At 36.3% G+C, this 12,269-nt stretch overlaps 1 protein-coding gene across 1 annotated transcript in view; it reads left to right on the top strand.

Annotated features, from left to right (window-relative positions):
- Positions 1-11,954, top strand: part of LOC138695928 (probable cytochrome P450 6a14) — a 125,398-nt gene extending 113,444 nt beyond the window's left edge. The window contains exons 5-6 of the mRNA XM_069820317.1: positions 1,057-1,308; positions 3,772-11,954. Of these exons, the coding sequence (XP_069676418.1) occupies positions 1,057-1,308; positions 3,772-3,944 (425 nt within the window). The 3' untranslated portion in view covers positions 3,945-11,954. The remainder of the gene's footprint in view (positions 1-1,056; positions 1,309-3,771) is intronic.
- Positions 11,955-12,269: the final 315 nt, after the last annotated feature.

Raw genomic sequence — 12,269 nt, 5'->3', positions numbered from 1 at the left:
CTCCATGCCCCCCAAGTGCCTTCATGGCATGTTACGGGGATACCTTTACCTTTACCTTTTATCATCATCATCCATACAACAGCCGGATAAAGTTCATGGTGCTGCGTGCTTCACTTGTACAAGAACGCGGCCGTTCGGCTACCCAAACATTCACTGAATAGGAGTGGTAAGCATAATAAACCTCAGGCTGCAGTGTAAGTCTTCGGTCCCTCCTCCGTATAAGAGAAAAAAAGCTTAAATAAAGCCATATTAAAGATTTTATTAATTTGTCCTACAGAATAATATCTGTAATATTGACAATTAATATTTGAGGAGAAAAATTCGCTCCGGCGCCGGGGTTGAACCCGGGTCCTTAATTCTACGTACCAAGCGCTCTGGCCACTGAGCTACGCCGAATTCAATCCACAGCACCGGACCGAACTCTCCTCCTTCGATGTTTCCCTTTGTAGCCTGACTCCAAGTTAGGCATATACGTTGACGTTTTATGTCCAAGGCAACTGCCATTATACAAGGGCCGCACTCAACTGAGTAACTGTTTGGCCGGGATTCCGCAGTTAAGTGCATATTTCTTTACAGATTACTGTGCACTTAACTGCGGAATCCCGGCCAAAACACTCAGCTGAGTGCGCCCCTTGTATAATGGCAGTTGACTTGGACATTAAAACGTCAACATATATGCCTAACTTGGAGTCAGGCCACAAAGGGAAAACAATGAAGGAGGAGAGTTCGGTCCGGTGCTGTGGATTGAATTCGGCATAGCTCAGTGGATAGAGCGCTTGGTACGTAGAACCAAGGACCCGGGTTCGATCCCCGGCGCCGGAGCGAATTTTTCTCCTCAAATATGAATTAAATAAAGTCAGTTTTTATTTTTAGCTGTAACGAATAATGGTTTAAATTTAATTATAGTCTTTTAGTTGATTAAAAGTAATAATATTATGTTCCGTACAATGTTAACTAAATTTTAGTACTTAATAGCCACATTTAATTCATATTTAACTTGATTTATAAGTTACGATTCTGTACGTTGTACATATTAATGAACACAATTCATTTCAGAAACTCTTCGAAAGCATCCTCCTGCGTCTAACATAACCCGTGTGGTGACACAACCCTACGTCATTCCTGGTACTAACGCGGAGCTCGACAAGGGCGTGAAAGTGGTGATTCCAGTCTACGCTCTTCACCACGATCCACACTACTACCCTGAACCCGAGCGTTTCGATCCAGAACGCTTCAGCAGCGAGGCGAAGTCATCGAGACCTCATTTCACTTATTTACCCTTCGGAGAGGGTCCAAGAAATTGCATCGGTACGTAAACCTAACGAATGTCTTAAGAGTTGTAACTTATATTAGATTTTTAGTTACTGAACTTTAAAAAGAATGAGATTGCTCTTTATACTACAGTGAGTCACAGCGAACGACCTCGGCGTTATTGTCGATCGATCAGTTACAGATCCTTCCTTCCCGCTTCTCTACGCTACTGCCTATGCTTGAAACCGTGAACTCACGGTACTTCGCCTGATTAAAACTTGCGTACTGTTATATTAATAACATTCGGTCCTCACTCTCCTCACAGTAGCTGCTGGAAGTGTTGTCCATCTTATGTTATACAGTACATAATTCACATCATTCACAGAACCTGTTTTGTTAGACCTATTGAATAAATATAGTCTGCTGTCAAAAAATCTGAAGGTTAGAATTTATAAAACCACATGTGCTTGGGACTTGCCCACAGGGAGAAGTACTCAGAATAACATCATACGTTCTATGATCGCAGATGCACTTCGATCCAAAAATCTAGACGTTCACGAGGAAGTTCATTGTATTGCTAATGGTGGAAGCAATCGTAGGATCGATATCATAGCTATAAATAGAAATAAACAGACAGCCGAAATAACTGATCCTACAATCAGATTTGAAATCTCAGCCACTCAACCATCTGAAGTGAACGAAGAGAAAAAGAAAATCAACAAGCCCACGATTCAGTACCTATCGGCGAAATACAACATAGAAAAAATCACAGTTACCGGTCTCTTCTTTCGAGCGAGAGACATCATTCCGAAAGCCTTTGTAAAGTGGAGGGAAAAATACAAGCTGACGAGAGATCTTCAAGATGCCATCGTCACCACCATAATAAAATTTTCTGTAGCGATATTTCGTCAGCATCTTTATGGTGTACATTCAATTTAAATTATATTTGGTTCTATTTTTTCTCTTATGTCTTAATCAATTTTGTCTGAAACCTGTTTACATAATTTTTCATTTTAAATTTTATTGGGAGCTATTCTGTGTCGCAGGGCAAACCCAAAATATTGGGTCAGACCAATAAATTAAATTACCAGTTGTTCTGTGTGGGTGTGAGACTTGAACTCTCACTTTGAGAGAGGAACAGAGATTAAGAGTGTTTTAAAATAAGGTTCTTAGGAAAATATTTGGGGCTAAGAGGAATGAAGTTACAGGAGAATGGAGAAAGTTACACAACGCGGAACTATACGCATTGTATTCTTCACCTGACATAATTAGGAACATAAAATCCAGACGTTTGAGATGGGCAGGGCATGTAGCACGTATGGGCGAATCCAGAAATGCATATAGAGTGTTAATTGGGAGACCGGAGGGGAAAAGACCTTTGAAATATCTCGTGCTCTAAAGCCTTTTAAACGCAGGTGGGAGGATAATATTAAAATGGATTTGAGGGAGGTGGGTTATGATAGAGACTGGATTAATCTTGCACAGGATAGGGATCGATGGCGGACTTATGTAAAAGCGGCAATGAACCTGCGGGTTCCTTAAAAGCCATTTGTGAGTAAGTAAGTATTATTTTCCTACACAGAACTGGGCGGCTAAGAAATTGATGTCTAAAATTTTCCCTTGTTCTGCCACAATATTTGTTTTTCTGTATTTATTGTTTTCAAACTATGTAGGGGACAGGGGAGCAAAATGAATGGGAAGCGAAGTGAAAAATTTAAAACAACTCTCTGTTTAGTGCTGAGATACCTAAGCCCGCCTAGGTATTAGATAAGGAGTTTAGAGAGCCTTCAATTTATGTTCTCGTTCTCGTTTCCGTTTCTGGTTTATTATGAAGCAGCTTTAATCGTGGTATGCCTTTAATTTATGGAAAACAAAGCATTGCGCTGTTGCAACGTATCCACTTCCAATCTCTCAATAAAACACGATTTTTTTCATAATCATCATAGATATGAAAATGGTTAATTCGAACTTATCTATTAGTTTTATTAATATCTGTAACTATAGTCCCGTCGCTCTAATTTCCGGCAGCCAATCACGTTGCAGGTCGGTTACATTTAAACGTGTGCGTCTTGTGATTCGCTAATGATGACGTCATGCAATTTTCTGAAGCTCGATAAATACTTAATATAATCGCCCGCCATTTTGACTCTTTCGTTGGCGTTCGCAGAAAGCACACGAGGACGTTATTTACCGCTCAATTACAGTGCGTTTGATTTATTGTTATAGGAGCTACGGCATGATAAAGTTTAACGGTGTGGCAAATAGATCCCTCGTCTGGTAGCTCGGCAACGAAAGAACAAAAATGGCGAACGATACTACCTACCTAGACTTTATAGATCCTTCACTTCCTAAGACGTAAGCAAAGTGGAGGAGTCACGCCGGGAATAACAGCGTCGCGACTATAGTTAAAATTAACGCAGTTATACTCCTTTCACTCTGTATGAAGAAGCATTCATTGCATTGTGCTTTTTGCTTCATTTTGATACTTTGTCTTACAGAACTATTTATAATCTTTTCCAGGAATGCGTTTCGGTTTGCTGCAGACTAAAGTGGGACTTGCTGTTCTTCTCTCGAACTTCGAGTTCAGTGTTAGTGAGAAGACGAAGCAACCCCTAGAACTGGACCCTAAATCTTTCATCACTTCAGCCAAAGGCGGGATCTGGCTGAAGATAAGTCCCCGTTCAACGCCCTAACAACTTTGTGAATTGTGTGAGCAACAATAAGATCAAGACTAAAGTAATCCCTCATGACAGGGAGTGAATATCAAGTTGTGTGGTTCACAGTGATGGAGATCTGAAGACTTCATTTTCAGACCTGCTACCAGCAACGACGATCTGCGAGCAATAAACTCATTCAGAATAACTATTATCTGCCATTTTTTTACATTACATCTAGGGGAGAGTCGGGTTGTATCGAACAGTGCGTTTCTTTCATCTACCACCATATGGTAGTACCTGAATGACATGGTTACGTTTCTCTATGCGACATCACACAGAAACGTAACCATGTCAATCAGGTACTATCATCGTGTGGCAGATGAAAGAAACTCACTGTCCGATATTACCCGATGTCCGATACTACCCGACTCTCCCCTAAAGGTAAGAGACTTCAAGTTTATTTTAAATAGATTATTTGTTTGATATAAAAACATGTAATATTTTGTTATCAAAATTACTGTACTCCAACCAGGAGAAAGTCTCAAGGGAATGAGACGCAGCGGGGTCAATGTATATAGCAGCGGGGTAATGCTGTGAATGAATGTTGATGTCATAAGGTCACACACGTGGGTACACGCATCTCCACTGGCTAACTCCTAAAGCACAAACGATAACACTGATACACACATACTTATACTACCGTAGTTACAAAATTAGATCACAGTTAATCTCCTGGTCTTTTAATCCCTCCATACAGGAAATAACATATGCAGGAGAGCGCATGTTTTTTAAACTGAAATATTATCTATCTACTTCGCTCCAATAGATGACGCAATAGTAAGCACATTCCTTTCACGGTTAATCTCCTGGTTGGAGAATAGTATTCAGTAATGAGATTACTGATGCAATAGCAAAAGGAGCTTCAAAATTAGTAATGCATATGGTCCAAAGCAATCTGAAATTTCGAAACTTACTTTTACCATCAACAAAATATGATGCATAATAAATTACTCCAGATGTGAACAAATTTAAAAAATATCAAAATTTATCTTCTGAAAGGGTATCATACAATATTAATTGTACCCAAATAATATTATAATCTATAAAAAAAATACGAACGTAAATTAATTTGAAACAAGCATTGGATACATGCTGAGGCCGTGTCTCAAAGCTCAAGTCCATACCACACAACGGCCGACTTGATGCTCGTTTCGCTTCTCCTTTACATTGCAGCAGCTTTAACTGAAATGTTCGTTCCTTCGACGAATGCGGCTTATAATCCACTGCGTCGCAAAATATTGAATCTATGATTCTTGAATCTGCAATATCAAGTGGAATGTACCAGTGCAGTGAGTGAAATTATAAAACTTAGTACAAGTTATGGTAAATAATTACCCAAGTGATTACTTTGAAACATCGCAGTTTAGCCTAGGGGTGCTACTCAGCGAATGAACTACGAAATTACACCTCTGTCATCATGTTACTTAAACTGAACAAGTTACTATGTTTTATCTTCCCTGGTTTTAAACGCAAGCTTTTACCATAATTAACATAATAATACTTTTTATTTTCTTATTTATTATTTATAAGTGTTATTTTTACTCTTTAATCATTTATTTTAATTCATATTGAGCATTTCTTCTGTGGACACCAATACTAGGCAGACAGCGCCTCGTGGTGGAATTGAGAAATTAACCAATTTCAGAATAATATTACTATTGTCAAGGCCGTATACAAAGAAGCGAAGGGAGCATCAAGTCGGCCGTGACCAGACACTGGTGACTAGCAACTTAGCAACTTGGTGACTTGTAAACTACACACTAGGGAGCTTTGGACATGTATGCTTGAAACACGGCCTTCTTCATAGACTGTTTTTCTAAAACCATGACATCACGGTGCAGCACTGAATTAAGAAGGCAGTGTCCTAATGCAGTTTCATTAAGACTTAATGTGGAATAGATAAGGGCATAATATATTACAGTAATGTTTAAAACATTGTAAAGAAGGTACTGAGAATGTCAATGTTAAAAGTTAACGTGCATTCTACATTATATTTACATTATTTCGCTTCAAATGCATCTTCAGATTTCATAACCCCAATTGTTTGGATAAAGTAGCTATATCAGGATAGGCATCCTTGGTCCGGGCGCTTTGTTTACAAACATTAACTAGGGCTGTACTGCCCATTCACTGATGTATTAGCTAGGGTGTGGGGAGCGCTCTTCCGAGCAGTTGATGTTTGTAAACAAAACACACGGACCAAGGACGCCTATCCTGATGCAGCTACTTTATCCAACCGTAGTGATGATGTATCCATGTTTGTTTAGTGAACAAGTCATCATCAAGCAAGCGTTTTCGTTTACTAGCTACTAAGGACTTGATTGCTATGCACTATGTAGATTTGGATCATGACTTCTGGCGTCACATTCGGCTTTTTAAATAACAATCTACTTAACTTCATTGGAAAATGTAACTTTGAGACACGGCCTTAGTAAGTCTTTACAGTTTTCTTGAACATACCACATTTCACTTTTGCAAAGCTTACTTGTAAAACAAGCTAAAATTTTCAAACATTTCCAAAAGCAATTAAAGAAATCGATTAACTCCACTGAAGAACCAGTTTCGTAGAAATCTTATCCAACCCAAACTCTGAACCAGTAGTAGCAAACTCAAGCGTTGGCATGAAGACCAGAGGGTAGCTTTTTTCCTAAGGATTTTAGGTGCAACTACGTGCATTATTTAAGATTAATTTCAAGCAATCTATCAGCATAAACTATAGCGGCTCTCTATCACAGATAGATATACACTATTATAATAATTATGTCTTGATATGAACTGTAAATGCTATTATTTCACTTAGTTTTTAACTTCGAAACTAATAATGAAATGCTCTAGCTTTAGCAAAACATGGTGCATCCACCATGCGCTTATCCTTTTGGTAATATAATAATAATAATAATAATAATAATAATAATAATAATAATAATAATAATAATGGAAGTGTATTTACTACTACTACTACTACTACGATGGAATCACAGCCCAAAGTCGAGCCTTAGCCTCCTCAATTTTCTTCCTCCAACTGTCCCTGTCCTGTGCTAATCTCCTCCAGGCAATTGTTCCGAGATAGTCAGTTCCGAGGCTTCAATTGAGGCTTCTCAACAAGTAGTTTTTTACAGTTGTGAGGGTGTCAGCCCCACAAACCAACCCCAACCTGGAGGACCAGGTCTCTGTATTTATGTCCCCCAAAGATAGGGTGACCCAGCTATACCCCGAGGCTCTGGGTGCTCATTTGATCGCCTTTTACGATCTGTATGACCTCACAGCGGAACTATTCTCTTTCCCGGTCACTACACGGCAAATGGAAGTGTATTGTTATATTCCAAATATGGTTGGTTTCAAATGCACTGGATTGACTATCAGGTGATCATACATTAGCGGTGTTGCAGATTGTACACCTGTCACAAAATTGTAAATATCTCAGAGACAATTCAGTGGATCTTTCTCATTTTTTGTACATAAATAAATGGTATTTGGATCTCTCATTTGGCGTCAACAGATTTATAATTGTGCGCTGCGTAGCTGCTAGCGGGTATGCTCTCTATCTCTCCCTGCTGCACGACGGTGCACATGGGACGGCACCGCGTACCCGTTGCACATTTCAGCGAGTGCTGACGACCACTGATTTAAAGGAAATAATTTGCTGCTATTTTTTAAACTAAAACATGACATCTCTTGAATTAATTGTCCAAATTGTTTCAAATTTTTAGGAAATCTGTAGCCATTCTACTTCCATAGAGATATAAGCATAAGTTCATAAATTTTAAGTAAATAATATAAAATAGAAATAACATTTTTTCCTTATGACAAAATAAAAAAATGTAATTCATAAACTTTATAATCTGGGAAGTTAACTGTATTCCATCCTCTAACATTGCATTTCTGGAGTCAGAAATAAAAAAGAAACTTAGAATCTAACAAATAGTTGGGGAGATACTATGTTTTTCCACTTATGTAGCAGCAAATTATTTCCTTTAAATTGTGTAAATAAAAATAATAAACTAATAAGATAATTATAAATACACTGATGCCAAATGAGAGGCCCAAATACCACTTATTTGTGTACAAAAAATGAGAAAGATCTACTGACTTATCTCTGAGATATTTAAAAATTTTGTGAAAGGTTTACAATCTGCAGTACCGCTAAAGTATTAAATTATTTAAAATATCTTATGACATTAAATTCATGCATTCTCCCTTTCACCAGGTAATGTTAGACGTCAACCAACTCTGCCGATACAAGTGAGTTAGAGGGTGAGGGTTGAAACGTCGCGTTCTACAAATACTAAATGTACTACATTTGCCGACCGTTGTCTTGCACTCTGTATTTAGATACTTATTTCATTTTTCATCTAAAGAGATGTGAATCAGAGTTTCAGCAACAGATTCTGCGGAACAACAATTCTTTTATTATGTGGTTTTTCTCAATCTATGGTGTGTACATAGGGGTTTGAGAAAATCTAAAATAATAACCATTCTCTCTATTCGCATTTCTAGCCTGCCAAAATTTCAAATGTGTTTATTTGCGTTATAAAAGGACACAGTCGCTATAAAATATACCTACAATTTATTGCAATTTTAAATCTTCAAGTATTTTCGACAGTTTTAGCCCAGGTTAAACCTCCTATTTTCTGATGGACACTTCATGAATAGCATTCATATCAAATTATTTTTTCCCATAACCTTTACAGACAAATTTATGTGCACAAATACAACAGATCTCTTTTCCAAGAAAGAATAATTTATTTTATAGAACGCTACGCCAACATTCTCAACTTACATGATCATTCGAGGAGTCACAATTTAATCAAGGCGTCACACATCATTGAAATTGTTATTAGATAGATTAATTATGATTGGTAAATGCAAATGTTTCCAATGATAAAGTATTAGTACTGATTAAGATACTATATTCTATTTGCTCACGGCTTGGACGTAGAACAGAGAAGCAAAATTAAGCGAAAATTTAATAGATATTTAAGAAATTAAAACGTGATCTTTCCTAGTTTTTAGCAATGATAAGGAAGCTGTAAAGAAATTGCTAAAGAAAAATTGTAAGCTAAATATAACAATAATCATCGAATTAATTGGATTGGAAGTGTTTGAAACAAGCTTGGAAAAAGAAATGCACAATTTTTCCTCTATAAGATTGGAGTTTAAATCCAGGCAGTGCTCTCTGTAGCCAACATAATGCAAAGAACGCCGATCATAACACTACTCATTTCTAAAATCCAATTTTAATCCACTTTATTTATTACAGAAGAAAATAATTAAAATATGTCTTCACAAACATATTGATTTTCAATCTCAAAAATTGTTTTTACACTTATAATTCTTAAAATAAGACAAATTTATTATATTGTATTAATAAAATTCATACATACAAATTAAAATAATTTTGTATTGTATTCTCATAGTTACGAAACATAAAGTATGAATTCTTTAAGATTATTTGAACCAAAATGCAACACTGCTACAGCATTTAATCATAGTAGTAATTTAGGCCCAAGAATATATAACAAATTTATATTTAAATATCCTAATCTTGTTAATTCTAATAGTTCAAGTATTAAATTTAAAAATTTATGTCTGGATTTTATAAAAATTGAAAATTTATCAATTTAAATTTACATATTCTTATTGCGTAGTAGACATAACACAAATTGTATTATGTACTTCTTAATTTCAATTCAGAAATCCACCCCTGAGTACAAATTCTACTCTTTCAGGGGCGAGCTAAAGTTTTTCTGTTTATATTATATTTTATGCTACAATTATTAGCAAAATAAATAAATAAATAAAATAAATAAGTAAAGAGTATAGGTCATACGTTATCTCGTGAAACTAAATGTATGCGTGTACCTTAGCTCATAGTAAGAACTTTATGGTGAGATAGCTAGCTGCAAGTGAAAGCTTCCCAATCCCCATTTTTTCTTCTGCTCATGCGCAGGTAGGTTTCACGAGATGACGAATGGCCTATACTCTACTGTATGAACGATACTTGTACAGTAAGAAGTATTTTTTTATTTTTTAACTTTCATTTGTTATGCATTTGTTTGAGCAATGTCAGTGTTTGGACTTCTTGTACTATATGGAGGAGAAACGTCAAAAAGCAGCTTCCTGCCAATGCTACAGTAACGTTATCCAAAAATTAGTGTGACACATGTGGACTTTATAAATTTGTGGCAGATTTTTTATTATTTAGATGAGACAATGTATATTTTTGAACACCACGCGTGTCTTGCATCAACCATTCACTGTTACAACCCTTAAAATGAAAAGTTGTGAACCAATTTAAGAGTATGATAATCGTGTAAATGTGCTTTTGCACGTTATTTTAATGATGTAAATTATTGGTATTAACAGTATTACTTTTGTGAACGAGAACATAAATTGTTGGTTAGGTAGAGAAAACTCGGCTAATTCCGCAGTACGGGTAATTCCGCAGTAGTCATATATGATTTTACTGCGGCTTTACAATAGCGTGAACGTAAGTTTTGAGAGGCTGTCAACAGGAGGCATGTCCTCTGCAGTGCTATAGAAAAAAAATTAAGGATATTGATCGACACCTCTATCGGCAATACAGTGAAACATCGAAAGTTGGCTGTTTTTCGTGTTTTGCTACACAGCTGTGAAGAAAGTGAGCATTGTTACATATAAATTGTTCCTTTTATGTTACTTTCGTAATGTATTTCATAATTATTTACTACTGCGGAAGTCATAGCCAAGTCCTATTGCGGATTTATCCGCAGTGTTGCGGAATTACCCGAGTTGTTCTTTTTCAACTGTAATGTATGTACAACTAAATATATTTGCATTTTAATAGGTCTCTTTATCTCATTTGGTAATGAAATGTTTCGTCCATGTCTACATACCTTGATAATATTTTTCAGTAAACATTTTGATAAGAATATGATAGATTTACTTCTTAATATTGCGGAATTAGCGGAGTCTCCCCTACAATTTATTACATATTCAAAGCAATTGAAGATTGTAATACCGAAACGCGTTCAGTCCATTTTTATGAAAGGACTGACTAGTTCTTTTTATCCACGGGTCTACGGACTAAGCGAGTTTTCAATAACACAAAATTTTAGGCAAGGATTGGCGTTGATTTGGAAGAAAATAAACCTAAAATAAAATAATAGAGGTCTCAAAAAGTCATATATAGGCCTATGCATAAATCGTAAAAATGGCCAAATGGACTGAGGGAGTATTGGGATTACACTCTTCAAATTATATTTTACAGGTTATTCTAAATTGTTGAATTTGTAAATGTATTAATATCACTTTATATCACACAGAACTTCCTATGCATAAATCGTAAAAATGGCCAAATGGACTGAGGGAGTATTGGGATTACACTCTTCAAATTATATTTTACAGATTATTATAAATTGTTGAATTTGTAAATGTAATAATATCACTTTATATCACACAGAACTTCCTTTCTTAATAGCGATTTAAGTAACTGTGTATTAAGCCCATGATATCACTATACAATACAGTGGATTCCACTTAATAGGACCACGTTAGGACCATACGTTTTTGTCCAATAAAGCTGCGTATTAGGACCAAGCTTAGAGGGACAAATACAGTACACGTTAATATAATATGTATCTAACTCCGGTAAAGAGAACCAGCCGCACTATTGCACCAAAACGCATGGTCCCAACTTGGTCCTATTAAGCGAAATCCACTGTAATTTTGAGATTAGCCTGAACTCTAAACTAACGATGAGATCTGTGTGTACGATTATGATAGGCCTAATAAGGTTATCATTATGTGACAACTTAAGATGTAAGACTTAATACTGGATATGCAAGTCATTTTCTATCTTACAATACCTACGTATGTTAGCGGTATTTCTAATTAATAACATTTAACATCTGTGTCTTAATACGACAGTTGTTGCTACAGTTTGTACACATGATTACAAACAGAATTATTTGTAATTACATTGCGAAATAAATTTTGTAATACTTCCTTGAGCATTTGATTTAATTACCTTCAGGGAGGAGTGATGGTAAGAAGAAGGAGAATAAAATGCACAAGGTTTGCTGATGATATGGCGTTGTTAGCAGAAGAGGAAATGACACTAAGGGATATGCTACTGGAGCTAAATGACAGCTGTGAGCAGTATGGGATGAAGATAAATGCAAATAAGACGAAGAGTATGGTCATAGGAAGAAAAATACAGAAGGTAAACTGGAGAATTCTAAATGAGGCAGTAGAGCAAGTGGACAGCTTCAAATACTTGGGGTGTACTATAAGCAGTAACATGAGCTGCTGCCAAGAAGT

This window comes from Periplaneta americana, chromosome 3 (genome assembly GCF_040183065.1).
Source record: "Periplaneta americana isolate PAMFEO1 chromosome 3, P.americana_PAMFEO1_priV1, whole genome shotgun sequence".
Taxonomy (NCBI): Eukaryota; Metazoa; Arthropoda; class Insecta; order Blattodea; family Blattidae; genus Periplaneta; species Periplaneta americana.
This window is presented reverse-complemented; position numbering and strand designations above follow the sequence as displayed.